Source organism: Mobula hypostoma, chromosome 6 (genome assembly GCF_963921235.1).
Source record: "Mobula hypostoma chromosome 6, sMobHyp1.1, whole genome shotgun sequence".
NCBI lineage: Eukaryota > Metazoa > Chordata > Chondrichthyes > Myliobatiformes > Myliobatidae > Mobula > Mobula hypostoma.
The window spans coordinates 68,322,239-68,347,740 of record NC_086102.1 but is presented as its reverse complement, the minus strand read 5'-3'; the positions used below and the strand labels follow the sequence as shown (position 1 = coordinate 68,347,740).

Here is a 25,502-nt window from a genome sequence, read left to right as displayed (position 1 = left end):
GAGATGTCTTCATTTTTTAAAGAAAGGGGCTTCCCTTCCTCCACTATCAACTCTGCTCTTAAACGCATCTCCCCCATTTCACGTACATCTGCTCTCACTCCATCCTCCCACCACCCAACTAGGAATAGGGTTCCCCTGGTCCTCACCTACCACCCCACCAGCCTCCGGGTCCAACATATTATTCTCCGTAACTTCCGCCACCTCCAACGGGATCCCACCACTAAGCACATCTTTCCCTCCCCCCCTCTCTCTGCATTCCGCAGGGATCGCTCCCTACACAACTCCCTTGTCCATTCGTCCCCCCCATCCCTCCCCACTGATCTCCCTGCTGGCACTTATCCGTGTAAGCGGAACAAGTGCTACACATGCCCTTACACTTCCTCCCTTACCACCATTCAGGGCCTCAAACAGTCCTTCCAGGTGAGGCATCACTTCACCTGTGAGTCGACTGGGGTGATATACTGCGTCCGGTGCTCCCGATGTGGCCTTTTATATATTGGTGAGACCCGACGCAGACTGGGAGACCGCTTTGCTGAACATCTACGCTCTGTCCGCCAGAGAAAGCAGGATCTCCCAGTGGCCACACATTTTAATTCCACATCCCATTCCCATTCTGACATGTCTATCCACGGCCTCCTCTACTGTAAAGATGAAGCCACACTCAGGTTGGAGGAACAACACCTTATATTCCGTCTGGGTAGCCTCCAGCCTGATGGCATGAACATTGACTTCTCTAACTTCCGCTAGGCCCCACCTCCCCCTCGTACCCCATCTGTTACTCCTTTTTATACACACATTCTTTCTCTCACTCTCCTTTTTCTCCCTCTGTCCCTCTGAATATACCTCTTGCCCATCCTCTGGGTCACCCCCCCCCTTGTCTTTCTTCCCGGACCTCCTGTCCCATGATCCTCTCGTATCCCCTTTTGCCTATCACCTGTCCAGCTCTCGGCTCCATCCCTCCCCCTCCTGTCTTCTCCTATCATTTTGCATCTCCCCCTCCCCCTCCAGCTTTCAAATCCCTTACTCACTCTTCCTTCAGTTAGTCCTGACGAAGGGTCTCGGCCTGAAACGTCGACTGCGCCTCTTCCTATAGATGCTGCTTGGCCTGCTGCGTTCACCAGCAACTTTGATGTGTGTTACATTGATGTTAACTTCAGGTACCTCGGTGGGGTGGCGGAAGATGCCATAGGACTTTCAGGAGAAGGGGAATTAAAGTTAAAGTCTGTCCTGAACCTCAGACTCATCAGGTCGGTGCTTATGCCGGTTTCCGTGGCATGAAGCGACTGTGAGTATGAGACTCCCCCCGGATAGGACGCCAGTCTGTCGTGAGGTTAACCCCCAGCATTTTGATGGTACCCATTTTCAGCTGGGTGGACTGGAGCAACGTGTGGTTAAGTGCCTTGCTCAAAGACACAACACGCTGCCTCGGCTGGGGCTCGAACTCACGACTTTCAGATCGCTAGTCCAACGCCTTTACTACTTGGCCACTTGCCACACAGCAGAAAGGGAATAAACATGTGTAATGTTATCAGAAAATCCTTCAGGGAGGGGAGGATGATGAGCTGAAGGTGTAGCCGCCTGTTGTGGATGACCTCACCTTACAGGCTTGATAGGTTGAGGGAACAGAAAACTGTGTTGATATCAAAGACCTGTTTGGATCTGCACCATCCACCATGGTTACCTGATATATGCAAGACAACCCAGACTGTGTAGTAACTGCAATAAGCCTGGACATGTGATGGCCCAATGTGTTACAATCATCTGCGAGATCTGCAAACAAGATGGCCACTAGACAAAGAACTGCAGAGAAAACAAAAGTTGCAACCTTTGTGGAGAGGAAAGCCATCTCTACAAGGCCTGCTCAAAACGTGCCTGTGTCTATGCTCAGGCAATAAGAAGGGATGCTGGGAACAACTATCACTAGAGAAATGCCAATTTGCCCACTATTAGTGCAGAACCCCCTGCAGAGATTGTGATTGACACCAGGACTGTAGAGAGGCCATCCACCTCAAACTCCAGATACAAGCTCTCAGGTCCCTCGCCATTAGAAGAGAGGATGGCAGTGGAACAAGAAGGGGAACGGCATGTGATGAAAAGAAAGAAATCTCAGAAGGGAATATCTAAGAGACAGTGGGCTTATGAGCGTAAAAGTAATAGAAAAATAGAGCAATGCCACAGGCAGATGGAAACTCTCCTCATTGAAGGATGAAGTAATTAAGGGAAACTGACAAGGCAGGCAGGGAAAGTGTCAAAATAGAGATGACAAAGAGGAGGGGAGCCTACGGACAAATATAGTCGAGGGAGACATACAACCTGCCATCACCCAGCTCCAGGAGACCGGGAGTGGTACAGAAGCCATTGGCCCACGCTCCAGGAGTCTGGGAGCAGCAGAAGAGCCACAAGCCAGAAGCCAGTGGGCATAGAGGCTCAGACTGATTGTCAATGGACTGTATCTATGATCCCTGAGCTCAGATAAGTATGGAGATAAACCTGCCATCTCTAATCATTACAGCGCAGCATGAAAGAGCACTGTACAATATGTTTACACCTTGCAATACCTCACCAAAGTTGGGCAGATGTGATTTTTTTTTTCACAAGAGTTAGGCTGTCACACTTCCACAGTTATTGGATGAGGTTGCAATGATGGTCCCAGGGATTCTTTATAGGATTGGGAGGGATGGATGTGGTGGGGATGATAGTCATGTCTTCAGTCTTGGGATTCTGCTGTATGGAGACAACTTCTCTATCACTGAAGTCAAAGAGATGTTGGATGGGCAGATCCTTGTAGCTGATATAAATGATCTTAACAATATGCTTCAAATAATCAATGTTGAGTGAATTGCTAGCTATGCTCCAGTAGCTCCCACCGTTGCTGATGACAGCTTTGTGCATCTCCTGGCCAGTGACTCATTTATGCACTTGGACAATCCGGCAGTGATGATAAGAATGGACAGCAACTACAGACTATTGTCAGCACGGAAGTGTAGTGGTTAGTGCAACGCTTTATAACACCAGCAATAGGTGTTCAATTCTTGCCACTGTCTTTAAGGAGTTTGTATATTTTTCCCATGACTGTGTAGATTTCCTTTGGTTGCTCCAGTTTCATCCCATGTAGGGGTGAGGGTTAGTAAGTTGTGGTCATGCTACGTTGAAGTCAAAATCATGGAAACATTTGTGGAGAGTCTGGTTCAGCCACTGACCCTGGAAGAGCTGACTGGCTCCATATAAAAGTTTGAAGTAAATTTATTATCAAAGTACATATATGTACATATAGGCTCCTTTTCATTTACTACAGCTCTGCCTTTAATACCATCATTCCAAATAAACTGATTCCTAAGCTCTGGAACCTGGGCCTTAGCACTCAGATCTGCAGCTGGATCTTCAACTTCCTCACAGACAGGACCCAGGCTGTAAAAATAGGGAACAAGCTCTCCTCTACAATCACTCTGAGCACTGGTGTCCCACAAGGCTGTGTACTCAGCCCCCTGCTGTACTCACTGTACACCCATGATTGTGTAGCCAAGTTCCCATCAAACTCAATAAATAAGTTTGCTGATGACACAACAATTGTAGGCCGTATCTCGGGTAATGATGAGTTTGAGTACCGAGAGAAAATTAAGAACCTGGTGGCATGGTGCAAAGACAATAACCTATCCCTCAATATCAGCAAGACGAAGGAATTGGTTTTTGACTTCAGAAAGAGTAGCGGACCGCACGACCCCATTTACATTGGTGGTGCGCAAGTGGAACAGGTCAAAAGCTTTAAGTTCCTCGGGGTCAATATCACAAATGACCTGACTTGGTCCAACCAAGCAGAGTTCACTGCCAAGAAGGCCCACCAGCGCCTTTACTTCCTGAGAAAACTAAAGAAATTTGGCCTGTCTCCTAAAACCCTCACTAATTTTTATCGATGCACCGTAGAAAGCATTCTTCTAGGGTGCATCACAACCTGGTATGGAAGTTGTCCTGTCCAAGACCGAAAGAAGCTGCAGAAGATCGTGAACACGGTGCAGCGCATCACACAAACCAATCTTCAGTCTGTGGACCCACTTTACACCACATGCTGTTGGAGCAGTGCTGCCAGGATAATCAAGGACACAATCCACCCAGCCAACACACTTTTCGTCCCTCTTCCCTCCGGGAGAAGGCTCAGGAGCTTGAAGGCTTGTACGGCCAGATTTGGGAACAGCTTCTTTCCAACTGTGATAAGACTGCTGAACGGATCCTGACCCGGATCTGGGCCGTACCCTCCAAATATCCGGACCTGCCTCTCGGTTTTTTTACACTACCTTACTTTCCATTTTTCTATTTTCTATTTATGATTTATAATTTAAATTTTTAATATTTACTAATTTTAAGTATTTTTAATATTTAATATTTGTAATCCAGGGAGTGGGAAGCGCAGAATCAAATATCGCTGTGAGGATTGTATGTTCTAGTATCAATTGTTTGGCGACAATAAAGTATAAAGTATGCAACCCTGAGATTCCTTTAAGTACAAAGAAACACAATAGAATCAATGAAAAACTGCACACAAGACAGACAAGCAACCTGTGTGCAAAAGACAACAAACTGCAAATACAAAAAGAAAAAAAACAAAATAATAATAATAAATAAATAAGCAATAAATATTGAAAACATGAGATGAAGAATCCTTGTGAGTGAGTCCATAGGTTGTGAGAATAGTTTAGTCTTAGGATGAGGGAAGCTGAATGATCCCCAATGGTTCAAGAGCCTGATAACTGTTTCTGAACTGTTCCCTTGGCACAAATAAAACTCAGGGAAGTGACAGCTTACAAGGAAAGTTGTAAACTCAGTTCTGTGGGTTTGGATGAGCCTGGACCTACTGGAAGTGTAGAATGTTAGCTTCTGGTTGCAGTATGTCAGATTCCATTAGGAAGAGCCTTATCACTCTCGTCAACATGCAGAAGGGGGTGTGGGAGGACAGCAGGAACTAGAGACCCATTGCACTTCTGACTGCGGATTATACGATCCCGTACAAAGCTTTAGCCAACTTGGTCATGACTGATCTGGAGCGAGTGATCCATGCAGACCATGTCTGTACTGTTGCTAGCAGGAAAACAGTCTTGCACTGCTCAGGGAGACCCTCTTCTCAGAGGAGTGGATGCTTTCTTGGTCAGATTGGACTAGGAAAAGGCCTTCGGCAGGCTATCATACATGTACAAGATGGATGTGCTCTCCAAAATAATTTTTGGCGAGGGAATCAGAATTTGGATCCAACTGCTCTACACAGATATCCGTAGTGCAGTCCAAATCAATGGGCGGGTGACATAGATTCCCCATCATTTGGAGTCAGTTAGGGTCATCCACTTTCCTCTGTCTCGTTTGTGTGTTGCATGAAATCCTTTGCTGAATCCATCAAGAATGATAAGAGCATAAGAGGGGTGATATAGTCAGATAATGGAGGCATACAAGTTAAAACTTCCTTGTATGTTGATGTTGTCACTGTCTTCTTTTTGGAACCACAGTCAGTTTACAGATTGATTCAGCATCTGTGATCAGTTTGAGTTGGCATTTGGTGTCAGAGTCAGCTGCAGGAAGAACAAGGCCGTGCTCTTCAGAATTGGCTCTACCATTCTAATGTCCCCCTCACCATCATATCTGACTACCTGAAGGTGCCGGGAATCTGGTTCGAATGAGCTGAGGCATGTTACAAGAATTGGCTGGTGTGGATTGGGAAAGTCAATCAAAAATTGGACCTGTAGAAATGGTTTTCCCTGTCAATAACTAGGAAGAATTTAGTTATCAGTTATGATATGTTCTCAGGCCTGCTGTAAAGTAATCAACTTAGTGAAAGATGTTTCTTGGTCCGCCTGAAACTTGGTGGTCTTCCAGCACAGTGAAATGACTGTAAGTGATTGCTGCTGATTGGCTTTATTGCCCACACTGTGCATGTTGAACATTCTCCAGCTTACCTGGGCTCCAAGATGGAGTGAGTCCAGTGGTTCACATTGTGCAAGTCCCAGGTCCCAGCTGACCTTATTGTTGTGGACGATAGGTTGGTCCCTTTACCGTGTAACATCCCACTACCTGTTCTTTGTGGAAAAGTTCTTCCAAGTAAACACTTTTGACTACAAGTTCATCAGGCCTTGGTCAGTGTGGAACATTCTGGTGACACTGCAAGACAGAGATGCCATGGACTCTGTTAGCTTGTTCCTTGAGCAAATGTTTTGAGCAATCTGTCTCGTTGCCTAATCTGACCAACAAGCAACAAGACCTTGCTTGACTGGCGATAAGAGAGGCTCTCCCAATCAGCATTTTTTCTCTAGAGACAATGCTTCACCCCCAAAGTCCTGGAGACCATGGCTGCAGGGAAGAGACAGTCACCCACCTCTTTGTCAATAAACTATGAATTTAATAAGAAGTTGTGGAGAAGGGTGCAAAGCTTTGTGACCTGGTTCATCCCCAGCATCTTACTAACAGAAGGCTCTTTGATGTATGGGTTGTTCCCAGGGACATACATTAAGACAGACATTAAGTGCTTCTGTAAGGTAGTCAACTTGGTGAAAGATGCTTTCTGGTCTACCTGAAACTTGATGGTCTTCAGCACAGTGAGATGACTATATGTGATTGCTGCAGATGAGCTTTATTGCCCACACTGTGCACGTGGAAAGAGCTGTGTAACGAGTGAAACAACTTCTCAAAAATAACCTGAGGCAGAGGCTCTCTTTCAGGTTTTTAATGAAAAGACTTTTGTCAAACTGCAGAGTTAAGTGAAATACGTATTCAAGTCAACAGAGAATCCTTGTGTGCCTGTATATACTAATATCGTTGATCATTTACACCACAGTTGTTAACTAACTTAGCACATATATGTAACACTCCATATCTATGTAGTGTAAGCAAGAGTAAACATGTAGTACAAACTTAAACATAATTATGTTCTTTAACTATGTCTACTGAATGTTTACTAATACTACAAAAAACTTAAGACTCACAGATATTGTTGTTTCAAGGGCAAATAAAGAGTGGATGGAGATAAATGTCTTTCCTCCAGGTGCTTCAGATCAGAATAAGAACTACCAACCCAGGAAGTGGTATTTGTAGAAAAAACAGCTTGCCTACAGGAAGTAATGTTCATACAAAATGAACTCAAAAACATAAGAGATTCTGCAGATGCTGGAAATCTTGAGCAATACACACAAAATGTTGGAGGAACTCAGTAAGTCAGGCAGCATCTTTAGAAGGGAATAAACACTCAATGTTTCGGGTCTCTGCTGGAAACAGTGACTATTTATTTGCTTCCTTAGATGCCACCTGACTTACTGAATTCCTCCAGCATTTTATGTGTGTTTCCCAAGGCTGCAGGAATACGTGCTGAGGGATGCACTGACATTTGGTGTAGTCAATGACAAGTGAAGCTCCTTCAATAATTCCAAAAGACTGAAGTAGGGTAAATACCGAAAGGCTTTTATTCGCAGTAAGACGTGACCTCAATGCTGAGTGTCTGCCCCTGGTCTGAGGGGGAGGAGCAGGGCGAAAACGCCTTTATTCAGGGATCTGTGGGAGGAGCCACAGGGGTAGTCAGCAGAGGGACCTGTCCAGACAGTTAACCCAGTGACAACATATATATATATGGTTTACCACAACAAGGCGCTGTGGGGAAGAACCATAGTCCAGGTTTCTTCCGCTTCTGCACATGGGGAGACTGAGTTGGGTGGGGAATCTTCTCGAACAATGAAAAGGGTGTATTACCCCAGGGGGTCACATGAGTGGCAATAGTGCTGGTTGTTTTTGTTTGTAAAAGAAGTTTACACTACTGAATGTTACAACCATGAATTTAAAAGTCTTTTCACTGTTTCTTCCTTTGTATCTATTTTTTATTATGAATAAAGTTTACTTTTAAAATTTAATTAAAGGACCACTAGCTTCCCTGCCAAGAGCCTGAAGAAATTGTTTTGATTAATTACAATCTGGATTTCAAAGGGTGCTTTAAAACTCAGTGTTCAGCTTCCAAGTGGGAAATGCAAAGTACTTAATACATATTTAATATGTTTGCCCTGGGTACTAATACTGGAGCTATTACAGTTTGGTAGGAATCATATTTTGGCCATCCCTATTCCAAGTTGGTGAAAGTGGATTCATTTTAATGGATTGTCTTATTTTGTGATACTCTGCATTTAAAAATCTGGGATGTTGTCTCAGACCTAAGCAAGATTTACGCACAGAAAGAGAAACCCACTTCAGGGGTAATCCTTCTTTCTTCCTTCCAAATATTTGTAGTAATCTGTTTAATATCTACACAGGATCTGATGGAAACTTCAGGCACTGGCTGCTCTTTCTTTCATCACAGTTACAAATAAAACCTGTAGGAAGAACTGCTGGAATCCAATTTTTTTTTTTGCTTGAGTAAGTTAACTCTTGTGATTCACCTTTAGGCATAACTCCTGCTGTAACCAAAGAAACTGGACTATTGGCTGAGAAGAAAACTGATGAAATCAACAGCAATAAGCATTTATCTCCTGTTATGCTGTCTACTGGGCATCAAGGCATTTCTTATAGTAAGATTAAAAATAAAAATTTTGAAAACAAAACGGCCTTATCTATTTCTGATGGAAGCATTCAAAGGAGTGGACTTCGTTGTAAATCTGAAAAATACATGTGAGTTTTTATATTAAGTCTCCATTTTACACAGCATGCCTATCAAAGTCAAGATTTTCCAATGAACTTCACAACCAATTTATTACATCTGAGATATAGTCCTTACCAATAACAATAAAAACATTACCAGATAACCCCTTTATAGATTGATTAAGAGATAATCTATTTTGTGTTGGCTGAAAGCAAAATATTGGACAGAACATAGAGTGAACATCATTGCTCTTTCTCAACTAATGTTTTGGAAAATTTTACAGCTAACTGGTGCAGCAGCCCTTAATACTATACAGTGATCCATAACTTGAGAATGGAAGTTGGACACACAACCTTGTGACTAAATTGTGAGAGTGCCTCTATTCCTTGCTCTGAGCCTCATGCTGGGAATAGTGTTGTTTAATTGTGCATTGTGGTCCAACACACTTCTTGGAGCAGCTTGTAACTTAGTCTTGTTTAATTCTCCACCAAGTTAGATATCTGGTCCTTCAAAAAATTCCCTTTATTTTCCCTTCTTGTTAATGTTTTAGTTTGTCTCTGTTTATTGTCTTGCGTCTTTTCCCCTCCCTCCGGTGTCCTTAACCATTTCTGTTTTCTATTTTCTTTCCTTCTCTCTATTTTACCACTTGCTCATTGTTCATTCACTCCAGAGAATGTAAAACCATCTTATTCCATGCTCATGTGCTGGCCTAGATATTTGTGCTTAGTTTTGGACTATAAGTTGAACCTACAACATTGAGGGAAGAGAGTACTGTCAACTGTAAGGAACCTGAGAAAGAGAAGGGACAGGTGAATAAGAATATGCACAGTTGAGAGGAGGAAGGCAGTGGAAGAAGTAGATGTAAAAGAAAGGGAAAGGAAGATTTTGAAAGGATTGAAGGGAATGGAGAAGAAATCTATGGGTAAAAAATGAAGGAAGAATTGAGCAATAAATAAGAAAAGTAAAAGAAAGAATAGAAACCAGTTAGGAAGAAAAGAAGTACAAAGTGGGGGTGAATGATGTGTGGAGAGAGAAATAGGTTGGAAGAAAGCGAAAAGGGGAAAAAACATTGGGTAAATCTTTCAAATGTTGAATATGCAGTTCTTATTTTTGAACTGTTTATTATGATTAACATCTTGATCAGAATGTAGTATTGTAATCACTCAATACTTGGCAATATTTCTGACATGTAACACGACATAATTTTATGAAATTTTATTTTGTGGCAGCTCCTCAGAAATGAAACACTGCACCTGGGTGGATCCTGAATACACTCATAACGAAGAGGAGGTAGCAGCAATAAAAGCACGGAAGAAGTATTTTGAGCAATACATTCAAGGTCTAAGAATAGGTCGGTTCCAAAAACAGGATCGCAGGTAAACAGTGAACATAAAATGGTTACCTTTCTAATTTCTTGTTTAATCCTTGGAAAGGACATATTGTAGTCACAGGTTTCCTCTTGTACACTGGTACTGGTTTGCTTAAATTGGAATAATTTCAGCAGCTTTTGTGTTGAACTAAACAAGGGAAATTATATTAACAAAATCAAATGAAGCGTGTAAAATTAATTGATGCTTATGTTCAAAAAGCAATATTTTATCTTTCCTTGATGCAATAAAAATAATATTTGACCACTGGTTTTCAGATTTAAAATCGTGACTTGATATAGCACTCTGCAAGTAATATTTCTTGTGTGGCAATATACAAATTACTGCTTGAGTGTTCAGTCTATTTTACATAATAGTACAGTCAGAATTACCTTGTGTGAGCGATTTACCAAAATGCTGAAGAATGGAACTGCAAAGAAATTGCATGTTGTATTCGCTAATTTTCACTATAATCAAAGGTTACCTGCTATCATCCGGCAGATTAACATTTACACATCCAGTTGGCTTATTTTCTCCTTCACTTTCCCTAATTTATCCAATAGAAAAGTGGAATTCTCATTTTTATCATTTGCATGTTATTGCAGCTATATAAATATTTTTCTCCCTCTTAAAGTGCAGTAAACTTGTGCTACCTGTGATGTTAATGCTTAGTACTGAAAATATTTACAAAGTTGGCTAAAATATGTGAAAAGTAGTGAATGCTATTTAGCACATAACGATGCACTAAGATTGACCCAAAGGTCAGGGTCTTCACTGAATTTGCAACTGATAATCATCGAAATGTTAACCATTAGAAAGTGAGTCAGCATTGAAAGAACTTCCCCGTATCATGCAAGAAGAGGCTGCTATGGAGGTGAAAGAAAAGAATATATAAAGGAGAGAGAACATAATTGCATTCTGTCTGGACACTTCACATCTGATGAACTGGGCTGATTGACTCTTGCACTGCAAGTGGACCTGAGCAACTGTCAGCATTGAGCTGATCAATATGTCAAATGATTTCTTCATGTTTGTTACCAGTGAATGTTAAAAAATCAGAAAATAGTAAATGGAGCTCCATTTAATGACTTAACATAATGCTGGTCATTTAACAGTGAAGCTGGGAATGCTGTGCGCATAGCCTTGATAGAACAGTGCAGGCCCTTTAACTGACATCTCAAAACTGTGCACAATGGGCTCTAGGAACTTCTGTGAGTTAACAGTGAAGGTCACAGGTTTCCTTGAAAAGCTCTGACTTATACTAGTAGTGGAGGAAATGTGCACTGCACAAGTTATATTGCCATTGGGTGTGTAACTGACACCAGGTAAATGTGAAGGTGAATTGTGCTCAGAAGAGGCAAAGCTAATTTATTGATATCCATTAATCAATCCAGAATTGATTGATAATCTGAGAACAATATTATGGCTTTTGTATGGTGTTGGTGCATTGAAATCAAAACAAAGAAATACTTGTATTACTATAGTGCCTTTCCAGATCTCAATCCCTGAAAGCTTGAAGATCCTCAGAGGATCTATCTTGGGTGAACACATTGATGTAATCATGAAGAAAGCATGCCAGCAGTTCTACTTCATTAGGATTTTGAGGAGATTTGCTGTGTTACCAAAGATTCTAACAAACTTTAACGGAAGTGCTATAGAGAGCATTCTGACTGTTTGGTATGGAGTGTCCAAATTAGAGGATCACAAGAGGCTGCAGAGGGTCATAGACTTAGCTATTTCCATCATGGGCAAAACTCTCTGCACCATCAAGGACATCTTCAAAGGGAGGTCCCTCAAGAAGGCGGCATCCATTGTTGAAGCCCTTCACCATCTGGGACAAGCCCTCCATGTTTCTACAATCAGGAAGCGGATACAAGAGCTGAAGACCCACACTCAATACTTTAGAAGCAGCTTCTTCCCTTCTGCCATCATATTTCTGAACGGTTCTTGAGCCAATGAATACTGCTGTTTATCTTTTGGACTATTTATTGTTGTAGCTTATTGTAATTTTTTTTGTCTTGTGGTGTACTGCTGCCACAAACAACAAAATTAGACCATAAGATATACGAACAGAATTAGACCATTTGGCCTATTGAGTCTGCTCCGCCATTCCATCATCGCTGATTTACTATCCCTCTTAATCCCATTCTACTTACTGTCTTCTCCCCATAACCTTTGATGCCCTTACTAATCAAGAACCAGTCAGCCTCTACTTCAAATATACCCATGACTCTGGCTAAAGAAATTCCTCCTCATCTCTGTTCTAAAGGGATGTCCTTGGATTTTTGAGGCTGTAATCTCCAGTCCTATACACCCCACTATAGAAAATATCTTCTCCACATCCACTCTATCTAGGCCTTCCAAAATTTGATAGGTTTTAATGAGATTCCACCCCCCCCATCCACGATTCTTCTAAATTCCAGTGTGTACAGGCCTAGAGTCATCAAATGCTCATAATATGTTAACCCTTTCATTCCTGGGATCATTCTCATGAACCACCTCTGGACCTTCTCCAACGCTAGCACATCCTTTTTTAAATAAAGGGCACAAAACTGCTCAGGATACTCCAAGTGCTGTCTGACCAATACATTATAAAGCCTTATAAAACTTCACAACATATGGCAGTAATAAAGAAAACCTGATTCTGATTCTGCTTCACAACTAATGGAATTTTTTGTAATGTTGTAATGTAGATAGTCAAGGCAGAAAGGGAGAACAGAAGAATTTCCTCATGATCATACTTCCCCAAAGAGATCCTTTCTCAGATCCACCTATTGTCTTAACGTTGCCCAACTTTCTATTCAATTATTCATGGAACTGTATATTGCTTTTGATAATATTCTACATCTTAATTAACCCTGAGCTAAAAAAGAAAATTCTTCTCTTTTCAATCTTATGCGAAAGAGCTTGAATTTGTGATCTCTCAATATGGATTTGCTGATCAGTGGTAATAATTTTTCTCTATCTATACCATTAAGACCTGTCTAAAGTGGATAATCATAACTTTTCCAAAATGTCCTCAAAGCTTAGGTTTCTTTTATAGAATATAGAAATGGTACAACACAGGAACAGGCCCAAACTCACAATCAAAGACTAGAATGTTTCTGATGTAGATGGCAATCTGACCTCTACCTTATAGAGGCCTGATGGCAGCTCTAGGATACCTCCTCTTAATTAACCATGAAACAAGACCTTATTGAGAAGTAATAGACCACTGTCTCCTGCTCCATCACTGACTTCTTCACCTCTGGAGATCTTTCCTCCACAGCTTCTAACCTCGTTGTTCCCCAAGCCTGTACTACCCATTTCTACCTCCTGCCCGAGATCCACAAACGTAACTGCCCCTGAGGGCCAATTGTTTCCACCTGCTCCCAACCTACTGAACTCATTTCCCTGCATCTCCACTCCATCTTTATTTCCTTTGTTCAGTCCCTTTTGACTTATTGTACATCCGTGACACGTAAAATGCTGTCCACCATTTTCACTATTTTCAGTTCCATGCCCCAACCACCTCATTTTCACCATGGACGTGTAGTTCTTGTACACTTCTATCCCTAGTCAGGAAAGCCTCAAGAGCTCTCCACTTCTCTCTGGAAAACAGTTCCTCTCCACCATCATGCAGAACTGGCACTGACCATCAACAACTTCTCTTTCAGTTTCTCCTGCATTCCCCAGAGTAAAGGTGCAGCCATGGACATTCACTTATTTCACAGTTATGCTTGCCTTTTCATTGGCTGCGCGAAGCATTTGTGTTTCAAACGTCCACTAGCAATGCTTCCTAACTCTTTCTCCGCTATATTGTCAACTGCATTAGTGCCATTTCCTCACTCACGTGGAGCTTGTCAATTTAATCAGCTCTGCTACCCATTTACACCCTGTTCTCACGTGGTCCACGCTCTGATACCTCTCTCTCTTCCACTTTAGGAGACAGATTATCCACTTCTACAAACCCATTGACTCCCACAGTTACCTTAATTACAACCCTTCTCATCCTGTCATGTGAGAATGCTCTTCCCTTCACTCAGTTCCTTTGCCTCTGCTGCATCTATTACCATGATGAGGTTTTCCATACTAGTACATCTGGGATATCCTTGGTTCTCAGAAAACAGTGTGTTTTCCTGCACTGCCTTTGCTGCCCTTACTCACATCTCTTCTATTTTCTACACTTCTGTCCTCATGCCATCTGCCCCGAAATTGATTGAGAAGGTCAGGGTACTGGGGCTTGAGGTGAGGGACAGACCGATTCAGATTGCTACTCCATGCTCTGTGCTGAACTATGGGATTTTCTTTGCGGACAAGTTCAGAACACTATTTGTTATAGTACATAGAGCCCATATGTCCAAAGATAAATTAGCCCCTTTTTATTCCCATATAAACCCTACTTGTGATAGATGACACTCTGAGGTGGCTTCTTTAACTCATATGTTTTGGTCCTGTCCTCTTTTGGAAAAATATTGAAAAGATATTTTTAATATTATTTCAACAGTTCTATGTTTTGATTTAAAACCCCATCCTATTACGGCAATTTTTGGATTACCAATGGTAGAACATAGATCTTTGTCTTCTTCAGCCTGTCGGATGATAGCATTTGTTACTTTAATGGCTAGAAGATCTATTTTGTTGAACTGGAAGGAAACCAATCCTCCTACAATATTCCAATGGTTTTCTCAAACTATATTAAGTTTAATTTTAGAAAAAATTAGAAGTGATATTTTTGATCCTTCGGTTAAATTTGAAGAAACTTGGAAACCTTTTATGCAATATTTTCATATGATGTAATTTGACCTTTCCGAATCTTTTTTTAACTTAAATTATATGAATAGAGGAGTGGAGTTGACAACATTACTGAACGTGTCTGATTCAAGATATTGGTCTAGCCCTGTTTTGTTCTGTTTCTTTTTGGGTTTTTTTTCTTTTTCTTTTGCGGGTTTTTCTTTGTTTTTATATATATTTTTTTCTTTTTATTTCTTTTTTTTTCCCTTTATGACTAATTTCATTATGAGTTTGGAAGTCTATTATACCTATGTTACTTAAAATCCTTTTTGTATATGCTTATTTTATTAAGATTATTCCAATCTCTTGGTATCAACTTTGTTATTGTGTTTATAATTTTGAAAATTAATAAAAAGATTTAAAAAGAAAGAAAGAACATTATTTGTTGTTACTGTTTGCATGATATGTTTTTTTTCTCTGCACATTGGGTGTTCGATGGTCTTTTTTTATGGGTTCTTTTTTCTAGGCATGATGTGTTTCTTTTCCCTTTGTACATTGGGTGTTTGACGGTCTTTTTAAAATTTGGGTTCTTTTGGTTTTCTTTGTTTCATGGTTGCCTGTTAGGAGACAAATCTCAAGGTTGTATAATGTATACATATTTTGATAATAAATGTACTTTGAACTTTTGAACTTAAATATAATAGAGATAGAGTTCCCTTTGTCCTCACCTCCTGTCCTATGAGCCTCCATGTCCAGCATGTAATATCTGGCATATGCACGTGTGCTTCTGAATCCCAGTCTCTATAGGCTGGAGGCCGAAGAAGAGGCTGACCCCACTTACATCTCTCGGGGTTAGAGAGCCGTATAAGTGTGTGGGTGAGTGGGAGGAATGAAGCTTATTTAGTTGTTGTTCTTTCGCTGCTTGTTGTATTCTGACTTATTGTATTTTGAGTTGTCTGCCAATTATTGTGGACATGCTGTGTTGGCTCCGGAATGTGTAGAGACATTTGCAGGCTGCCCACAGCACAGTTTTAGGTGTGTTGGTTGTTAATGTAAATAATGCATTTCACTGTATGTTTTGATGTACGTGATACATAATCTTGAATCTTGATGTTTTCCACAGCTTCCACCATCTCCAGTGCAATCCCAGTAGATCTTCCCCACCCCCTCTCCACATTCCGCAGGGATCGCTCTCTGCAGTTTGCTTGTCCTTCCCCACTGATCACCCTCCAGGTATTCATCCCTGCAACTCTGCAGAGTGCTATTCGTTCTTCACATCCCTTACCACTGTTCAGGGCCTAAAACAATCCTTCCAGGTGAGCCAGTCCTTCATTTGTGAATCTATCGGGATCATTTATTGCATCTGATGCTCACTGGTGTGGTCTCCTCTACTTCAGTAAGATCTAATGCAGATAGGAGGATTGCCTCATTGAACGCCTTCATTCCATTTACCATAACAGCCAGGATCTCCCGGTGACAAACCATTTTAATTTGATTTCCACATCAAGATTTCTATCCACGACCTCCTCAACTACCAAGCTAAGGCGAGATGCAGGTGACAGAAACAGCACTTCTTATTCCTTTTTGGTAGCCTCCAACCTGATGGTATGAATATCTATTCTATAACTTCTGATAACCACTTTCCTCTACCCGGCTTTTTCTTCCCTTATCCCACCAGGCCTACACACATTCTGTTTACTTTGCTCCATGCTGTCAATCTGCTCGTAGTCATAGTCATAGTCATAGTCATACTTTATTGATCCTGGGGGAAATTTGTTTTCGTTACAGTTGCACCATAAATAATTAAATAGTAATAAAACCATAAATAGTTAAATAGTAATATGTAAATTATGCCAGGAAATCAGTCCAGGACCAGTCTATTGGCACAGAGTGTCTGACCCTCCAAGGGAGGAGTTGTAAAGTTTGATGGCCACAGGCAGGAATGACTTCCTGTGATATCAGCCACACATTCTTCTCTTCAGTTCTTCTTCTAACTTTCTTTTCTTCACTCCATGGTCCAGTGTACTCTCCTATCAGATTCCATCTTCTTCAGCCTTTTGTCACTTCCATCTCTCACTTCCCAACTTCTTATATCGTTCCACTCCCTCTCCCCTACCTGCTTACCTTCCCTCTCCCACCTGGATTTACCTGTCACCCACCAGCTCTCACTCAACTCCCTCCCTCAACCCTTTTTTTAACAAGCTATCTCCCATCTTTCTTAGCAGTTCTGAAGAAGGGTCTTGACTTGAAGCAACAACTGTGCTCTTGTATCTGTAGGTTGTGATTAACTGAGTGAGCTCCTCCAGGATTTTGTGTGTTACTCCAGATTTCCAACATCTGCAGTGTTTCTTGACTCATTTGTACATTTTTAAAGTGTGCCATTTATGGCATTGGTGGGTGCATATTTTCTAGAGTAAAACTAGATGATGGCCTTTTCTGCTTTGTTTTCTGTAACTCAATATTTAATGAGCATATACCCTGCTGGTGCTTCTGACTTGAGTTGCACCAGAATCCATGTGGAGAACTTCCATCTTTCTGAGATTCCCCTGCATTTATACCGGGGTATTGCTTCTCAGATCTGGTGTCAGTTTTTAAGGTGAAAGGGGAAGGTAATTACCATAAAATTATCTTGGTTTGGTTTAATGTTTTAAATTATTTATGTATCTTTAGCTATTTTTCATGAATTGTTAAAAAATTTATTTTCTTTATTTTTAAAAGATTTTAAAGTTATACACAGGTGTCTCCTGCTTTTCAAACGTTTGCTTTGCGAAACCTCACTGTTACGAAAGACCTACATTAGTACCCTGTTTTTGCTTTCAGAAGGTGTTTTCACTGTTACGAAAGAAAAGCAACGAGTGATAAAAAATCAGCGCACGAAAAAATCAGTGCGCGATAAAAGGCAGCGCGTGCCCCGAGCAGCCGCTCTCCCCTGGATTCTCGCCGGCATTGCTTAAACATGAGCAGCCGTTTGCAAAATGAGTTCTAAGGTATTGGAAGAGCCTGAAAGAGCTCGTAAGGGTGTTACACTTAGCGTAAAACTAGACATAATTAAGCATTTTGATCGTGGTGAACGAAGTAAGGACAAAGTGAGTTTGGCTTGTGGAAGCTGACGAAGATGATGTTGAAGAGGTTTTGGCATCCCATGACCAAGAACTGACAGATGAAGAGCTGATGCAATTGGAAGAAAAAAGGATAACAATTGAAACCGAATGAGTAATGATAAAGTACGACTTTAATTTTGAAAGGGTACGTCGGTTTAGGAGATATTTTCAGGATGGTTTGAGTCCTTACAAAGAACTGTGTGATAGAAAAATGCGCGAGGCTCAGCAGTCAAGCAAGCCTTCCACATCAGCCACAGCAGACGACGAATCTCGACCTTTGACATCGAGGCGGGCAGAGATAGAAGAAGATGAGCTGCCTGCTCTAATGGAAACAGACGATGACGAGATGACACCCCAGTGTCCCACCACCCCAACCCCCAGGCCATGGACAGATACCGATTCGTGGAGAATGCAAAGGTAGCCGGGAGGCACACAGCACATCTTTAAGAAAAAAGCCGAAATAAAAATGCTAATTAATTAGGTGTTGCCGACATGTAATTGTCAGTCCAGATCAGAGACGACACAATCAGAAATCGGCACTGATCTGGGCTGACAATTGCGTGTCGGGTGGCACCTAATTAATTAGCATGTTTGTTTCGGCTTTTTTCTTAAAGATGTGCTATGTGCCTCCCGGCTACCGCTACATGCTTCGCGGCAATGTATCGCTCGGCGGCCCGGAAGGTGGGGGCCACTCTACTACTCCAACCTGCGATGACTCATTCTAACACAGCATCATCAGTGTGCTCTGCGCTGTCCTGATTCCGGTAAGTGATACTACACTGTACGTACATTATTTCTAATTTATATAGGCTGTGTATTTTTATGTGTTATTTGGTATGATTTGGCAGCTTCATATTTTAAAGGTTACTGGAGAGCGCATTTATGCCAACAGCGCTTGCGTGAGATTTTCTGCCGACGGCGCTTGCGTGAGATTTTCGCTACGGAGAACAGTTCAGCAATGATTATGGAAAAGTACTTCTACTTTATATAGGCTGTGTATTCATCATATCATTCCTGCTTTTACTATATGTTACTGTTATTTTAGGTTTTATGTGTTATTTGGCATGATTTGGTAGGTTATTTTTGGGTCTGTGAATGCTCACAAAATTTTCCCATATAAATAAATGGTAATTGCTTCTTCGCTTTACGGTATTTCGGCTTACGAACCATTTCATAGGAACGCTCTACCTTCGGATGGTGGGGGAAACCTGTAGTCAGTAGTATTTGTGAACCCTCATAACTTTCACAACTGGCCAAACTGGAGACAAGGCCTTGTCAGTGGCCAATACTCTCAAGAGTGTTTTGAAATTGGGGCTTCTTTGCTGTGTCATTGATATCCAGGCTACAACAGTGGAGTCAGAAAAGGCAAGCCAGCCAGAGAAGCCCTACATTCCAGATCAGAGAACAGTGGGTTATCTTTCTGAGTTTCTTCCACAAAAATGCCCTTAATAGAATGTCTGAGAAGATTACTTCATGAATTTTGTAGTATAGCAGGACAAAGGGATGTAAAAATATAGTTCAATTACTGGCTTTCTTAAAATAACTCAAGTATCTTTTGAAGTCAGCCTTGCAAAAGATGTAATCCACATTTGACACAAATTATGATGTGCTATTATTATATTTTCCATGCCACTATTAAGAAGTATATTCATTTATGTCTTTAGAGAATTTGAAGAGTTTAATAATGCAGTGGATATTGGCATGAGACCAGCTGAAGGACTGTCTTCTCCAAAACTTTCAGTCAAAGACATAATTTATGATAAACCGGTGTTGAGTACATGTTTTGTGGTACAACCTATCGGAACGCACAAGCAGGAAGAGTTTGAAGTACCATCAAATCCTGTAAGTTGGTTTCTTTTAAATTCTGCCAAATTAAGGTCAAATATGAGGCAGTTAGATATAAATATAGAGTATGTCTGAAGAAAAAACAGGTTTATTCTTTTCCATTCTGTTGTATGTTGCCTAATTGGCTGAACTTTTATTTTTAGGTATTCAGTATCCAAAGTATTTTGTCAAAGAAGTATCATTTCTTTCTACTAGGATAACACAATCCTGTTTTTCTCATCTATTTAATTATTTATTATTCCCTTTTTTTCCTTCAGGGATTGATCTGTAGTAGTGAAGTTGCTTATTCTTCAAAGGTGTGGTATATTCTCAGCAAGGGTGAGAAAAGAGATGTTGGTACTGATGGTGAAGCAGAGATGAGTCTTGTCTTGCTGCAAACCCTCAGCCACCATTGAAACAAAACCAGTGCTTGCTGCACATCATTTAGGATTGGATGACAAAAATCTGGTGACAATCTCTCTCAGGGAGAGAGCTAAAGGAAACAAAGGGAAAATCATCAGAGGTTGAAAATCAGGAACGTGAATGTCATTGTACACTCGGTCCCGCATCAAGAAGTCCTTCCAGCTCTCTGCTTCTTTCTCGATGAAATACCCAACCAGTTCTCCTCCAACACGACCCTTCCTCTATCAGGTAGAACTTGTCCTCACTCTTTGCAGTTTCTCCTTTGGCTCCTTCCACTTTCTGCAAACTCAAGGGGTAGCCATGGGCACCCGCATGGGCTCTAGCTATTCCTGCCTTTTTGTTGGCTACCTGGAACAGTCCATGTTCCAAGCCTTTCCCAGTAATTCTCCCCAACTCTTTGTGCGCTACATTCACAACTATATCAGTGCTGCTTTATGCACCCATGCTGAGCTTGTCAATTTCATCAGCTTTGCCTCTAGCTTCCACCCTGTCCTTAAATTTACAGTCCTTTTCTGTCACCTCCCTCCCTTTTCTCAATCTCTCTGCCTCCATCTTTAGAGACAAGCTGTTGAATGACATCTTTTATAAACCTATCTGTAATAAATGGATCTATTTCTTTTCGATCAATGACTCCCCTTAGCACTAAGTATGGACTGATAACTTACCTTTGCACATTGATCTATTGTCTACTCTCTCCCACTGCAATGTAAATACACCAGTTAAAGTCATCTCCCACGTGCGTGTTTTTATTTAACTGATATGTAGTTGCACTGACACAACAAATTGGTGATGAGTATGAACCTGAATGTCAGAGAATATCACCAACTGCACCGATAGTTCCAGGATGATTATGGGAGGAAAGAGTTAACAGTACTGACCAGATACTAACAAAGGGTCATGTGAGTAATTGCATAGTACACACTGAAAAGATGCACAACAAGCAAAGTTAAAGTAAAAATAACATGGTGATGACTTTTGTTGAGAAATTTGATGAATTTGATTGTGCTAATGAAGGCTGGAAGTCGTAAATTGAGAGGGTTGAATTGTAGTGTAAGGCGACCAATGTAGATGATAAAAAGAAAGCTGCCACACTTCTTAGCTTAATGGTACAGGCTCTTATGCAATCTAGTAACTCCTGAAAAACCAGAAAGCAAGATGTTTGATGAAATTGTTGCAATTTTATAAAATCAATTGAGCTCTAAATGGCTGGTAATAGCTGAGAGATTTAGACTTCTCAAAAGCAACCAGTCAAAGGATGAGAGCATTCCTGAATATATTGCAGAACTGTGCAAACTTTCCCAGTACTGTGACTTTAGAGATGGACTTTCTGATGCATTAAGGGACAGGCTTGTATGTGGTATGAATTATTGAAGCACTGAAAAGAGGCTACTGTCAGACAGAGACTTACCCTTAGAATGTGCATTGACCATTGTATTATTGTTAGAGACTGCAGCAAAGGATGCAGCAGAACTACTGAAAATGAGGATAGAATGTGAAATGCATGAAATATCCCTGAATTGTACAAAAAGCCAAAAATATTATTGATATGGTAAACCCTCCTATAATGCAAATGACTGTTGGTTCAAAGAAAAAGTTTGCATAAAGTGTCACAGACAAGGTCACATAGAGAGAATGTGCAGGGCAGACAAAAAGCACGACCAAAGAGCAAAACCACACCGAGTGAAAAGTTTCAAACACAAAACTAGGCAAATGCATAAAGTGACTGAATCTAAAACAGAATCATACAACAAAGTCTGACAAAGGTGAGCTGTCATGCCTAGAATTGCATAGTATTCTGAAGCAGATCACAAAATCTTCTGGGTCACAATAGATGTGCCTGGTGTAAAACTGAACATGAAGCTGGATACTGGGTCAGTTTTGTCTATAATTTCAAAGGCTGACTACAACACTATTTTCTAAGCTAACACTAGAAAAGACGTCATTGATGCTAAAGATCTACACAGGTGAAAAAGTGTCCCCCAAAGGCAAACTAAAAGTGAATGTGATGTATGGAAGGCAAATGCAACAGTTAGAGCTTTGTGTTGAAAAGTGGAGAGCCAGCACTTTTCGGACGTGAATGGTTGGGAAAAATCCAACTAGACTGGCACACAATCAAAGCTCCCAATGTGTCATCAACAGGCAACTGCAGCCCAAATGGTAGCACTAACCAGAGACTGGTAAACTCAAAGGCATGGAGGTCAGAATTGAAACGGATGAAGCAGCAACACCAAGATTCCATAAAGCACTACGTCCAAAGTGGATGCTGAACTTCAGAGCTTGGAGGCATCTGGAATTCTCTCCAAAGTTGAGTGGAGCAATGGGCCACGCCCATTGTCCCAGTGATCAAGAAAGGGAAGGACAGAGCCATTCGCATATATGGGGATTTCAAAGTGAGCATCAACTCAGTGCTGTGTACCATGAAATGTGAGTTTTTCAAGAATGAAATCTCATATTGTGGACATGTCATTGACAAGCATGGCTTACATAAGTCACAAGATTGAAGCAGTGCTACAGGCACCCAAACTGGAAAATGTGACACAACTCATGTCATACTTGGGCCTTGTAAACTACTACCACCAGTTTCTCTTGAACATTGCTGCAGTGCTGTACCTATTAAACGCACTGTTGCAAACAGGGCCAAATAGGGAATGGTCAGAAAGATGTGAAAGAGAATTCAAGGAAACAAAGAGACTAATAACATCTGATGAACTGCTCACCCACTTTGACCTATCTCTGCCCATCAGACTGGTGTGTGATGTGTCCCCTTATAGCATTGGTGCTGTTTTGTCACACTGCAAGATGGATCTGAATGTCTGATTGCATCTGCTTCAAGATCACTGACGAGCGCACAACACAGCTACGCACAGATTGACTGAGAGGGGCTTGGTTTAGTATGAGGAATCAAGAAGTTCCACCACTACCTCTACAGAGAAAAGTTTATGCTAGTGACAGATCACCAGCCCCCTTCTGTCCATTTTCAATCCCAGGAAGGGAATTCCAGAGAGGTCTGCTACCTGGTTACAACTTGGCACTGTTCCTAGGAGCCCACTCATCTGACATAGTTCAAGGGTACCAAATAATGCAGCAACACTGACCCAGCAGAAGTGTTCCACACAGCATTGGTGGGCCAGTTGTTGGCAACAAATTCTGAAATACAAAGTGAAACAAGGACTGACCCGACATTGTCAAAAGTTTATGACATCACTATGCAAGGTGGCCAGCTCATGGTAACCCTATGTTTCCAGAGTTCTCAGTGAGAACAATACTAACTGTCGATATGTCAGAAAATATTGATGTGTGGATCTCGTGTTGTGGTTCCCTCCAAACTGTTAGAGAATCTGCATACAGGACAGCTTGGGTCAAGATGATGTGTCTCGCCCAGAGCTCCGTGTGGTGGCCAAGAATAGATAAACAGGTTGAAGACTTGACCAAAAGCTGTTCCTGGATGCCATAAAGTTCAAAATGCACCCTCACAGGCACCTCTACACCCATGGCAATGGCCGTCAGCACCATGGTAAAGAGTACATATTGACTTTGCTGGGCCATTCATGGACTCCATGTTTCTGATTGCTGTGGATGCTCATTGGAAGTGACTGGTGGTTATACCAATGAAGTCAACCATGTCAGCAAGGACTGTTGCTGCTCTGAGGACTATCTTCGCCAGAAACAGCTTACCAGAACAAATTGTCAGTGACAACAGGCCACAATGCATGTCAGATGAACTCCAACTGTTCATGAAGAAAAATGGCATCAGATATTTCAAGTCAGCTCCTCACCACCCAGCAACAAATAGGTTAGCTGAAAGGTTTATCCAAATCGTCAAGAAGTCTATTAAAGTGATAGGCAAGGAGGACATTTCTCTACTGCACAAGATGGACAAGTTCCTTTTTGTGTATCGGAACTCTGTTCACGTGATAACAAATCAAACACCTACAATGCCATTCATAATCTGGTTGATAACGTGGTTAATTTTGGATCAGCAAATTTGCAGATGACACCAAGATAGGTGGTGTAGTGGACAGTGAGGAAGGCTACCATGGCTTGCAGAGTAATTTACAGCAGCTGGAAAAATAGGTTGAAAAACGGCAAACAACAGGAATTCTGCAGATGCTGGAAATTCAAGCAACACACATCAAAGTTGCTGGTGAACGCAGCAGGCCAGGCAGCATCTCTAGGAAGAGGTGAAAAACGGCAGGTGGAATTTAAAGCAGACGAGTGCAAGGTTTTGCACTTTGGTAGGACCAACCAGGGTAGGTCTTACACAGTGAACAGTACGGTAAGAGGAGGGTGGTAGAACCAGGGGATCTGGGAATACAGGTACCTAATTCGTTGAAAGCAGCATCACAGTTTGATAGGGTAATAAAGAAAGCTTTTGGCACATTTGCCTTCATAAATCAATGTATGGAGTACAGAAGATGGGATGTTATTTTGAAGTTGTGTAAGACATTGGTGAGGCTTAATTTGGAGTATTGTGTGCAGTTTTGGTACCTACCTACAGGAAAGATGTAAACAAGATTAAAAAAGTACAGAGAAAATTTGCAAGGATGTTGCTGGGTCTGGAGGACTGAGTTATAAGGAAAGATTGAATAGCTTAGGACTATATTCTTTAGAACGTAGAAGATTGAGAGGACATTTGATAGAAAATTATGAGGGGTGTTGATAGGGTAAATGCAAGCAGGTTTTTTTCCACTGGGGTCAGGTATGGCTACAACCAGAAGTCATGGGTTAAGGGTAAAAGGTGAGAAGTTTAAGTGAAGCATGAGACCCTCTTCACTCAGAGGGTCATGAGAGTGTGCAGCAAGCTGCCAGCTCACTCAAGCAGCTTGAGTTCAGCGTTTAAGAGAAGTTTGGATAGGCATATGGATAGTAGGGCTGTGGTCCGGGTGCCAGTCTAGGGGAGTAGGCAGTTTAAATTGTTTTAGTGAGGTCTAGATGGGACAAAGGGCCTGTATCTTTGCTGTATTTCTTTATGGCTCTACTTGCCCTTCTCCACTCTCCATTTTCCACAGGAGTCACTCCTCCATGATTCCATTGTCCATTCATCCCTCCCCACTAATCTGTCTCCAGGCACTTATTCCTGCAAGTGGCTGAAGTGCTACACCTGCCGATACACCTCCTCCCTCACCTCCACTCAGGGCCCCAAATAGTCCTTCCAGGTGAGGCAACATTTCACCTGCGAATCTATTGAGTCATCTGTTGCATCCAGTGCTCCCCATGTGGCATCCTCTACATTGGTGAGACTGGATGCAAATTGGAGGGAACTGCTTTGTTGAGCACCGCTGCTGCATCCGTTAAAAGCGGAATTTCCCAGTGGCAAACCATTTAAATTCCTTTCCCCATTCCATTTCCAACATGTCAGTCCATGGCCTCCTCCTTTGCCATGATGAGGCCACTCTCAGGGTGGAGGAACAACACCTCTCATTCCATGTAGATAACATTCAACCTGATGAAATGAACATTGAAATCCTCTTCCAGTATTTT

At 41.6% G+C, this 25,502-nt stretch overlaps 1 protein-coding gene across 1 annotated transcript in view; it reads left to right on the top strand.

The window, feature by feature from the left end:
* Nucleotides 1-25,502, top strand: part of LOC134348078 (cilia- and flagella-associated protein 47-like) — a 712,768-nt gene that overhangs the window by 77,991 nt on the left and 609,275 nt on the right. Inside the window, exons 10-12 of the mRNA XM_063050919.1 lie at nucleotides 8,400-8,622; nucleotides 9,823-9,969; nucleotides 19,439-19,616. Of these exons, the coding sequence (XP_062906989.1) occupies nucleotides 8,400-8,622; nucleotides 9,823-9,969; nucleotides 19,439-19,616 (548 nt within the window). The remainder of the gene's footprint in view (nucleotides 1-8,399; nucleotides 8,623-9,822; nucleotides 9,970-19,438; nucleotides 19,617-25,502) is intronic.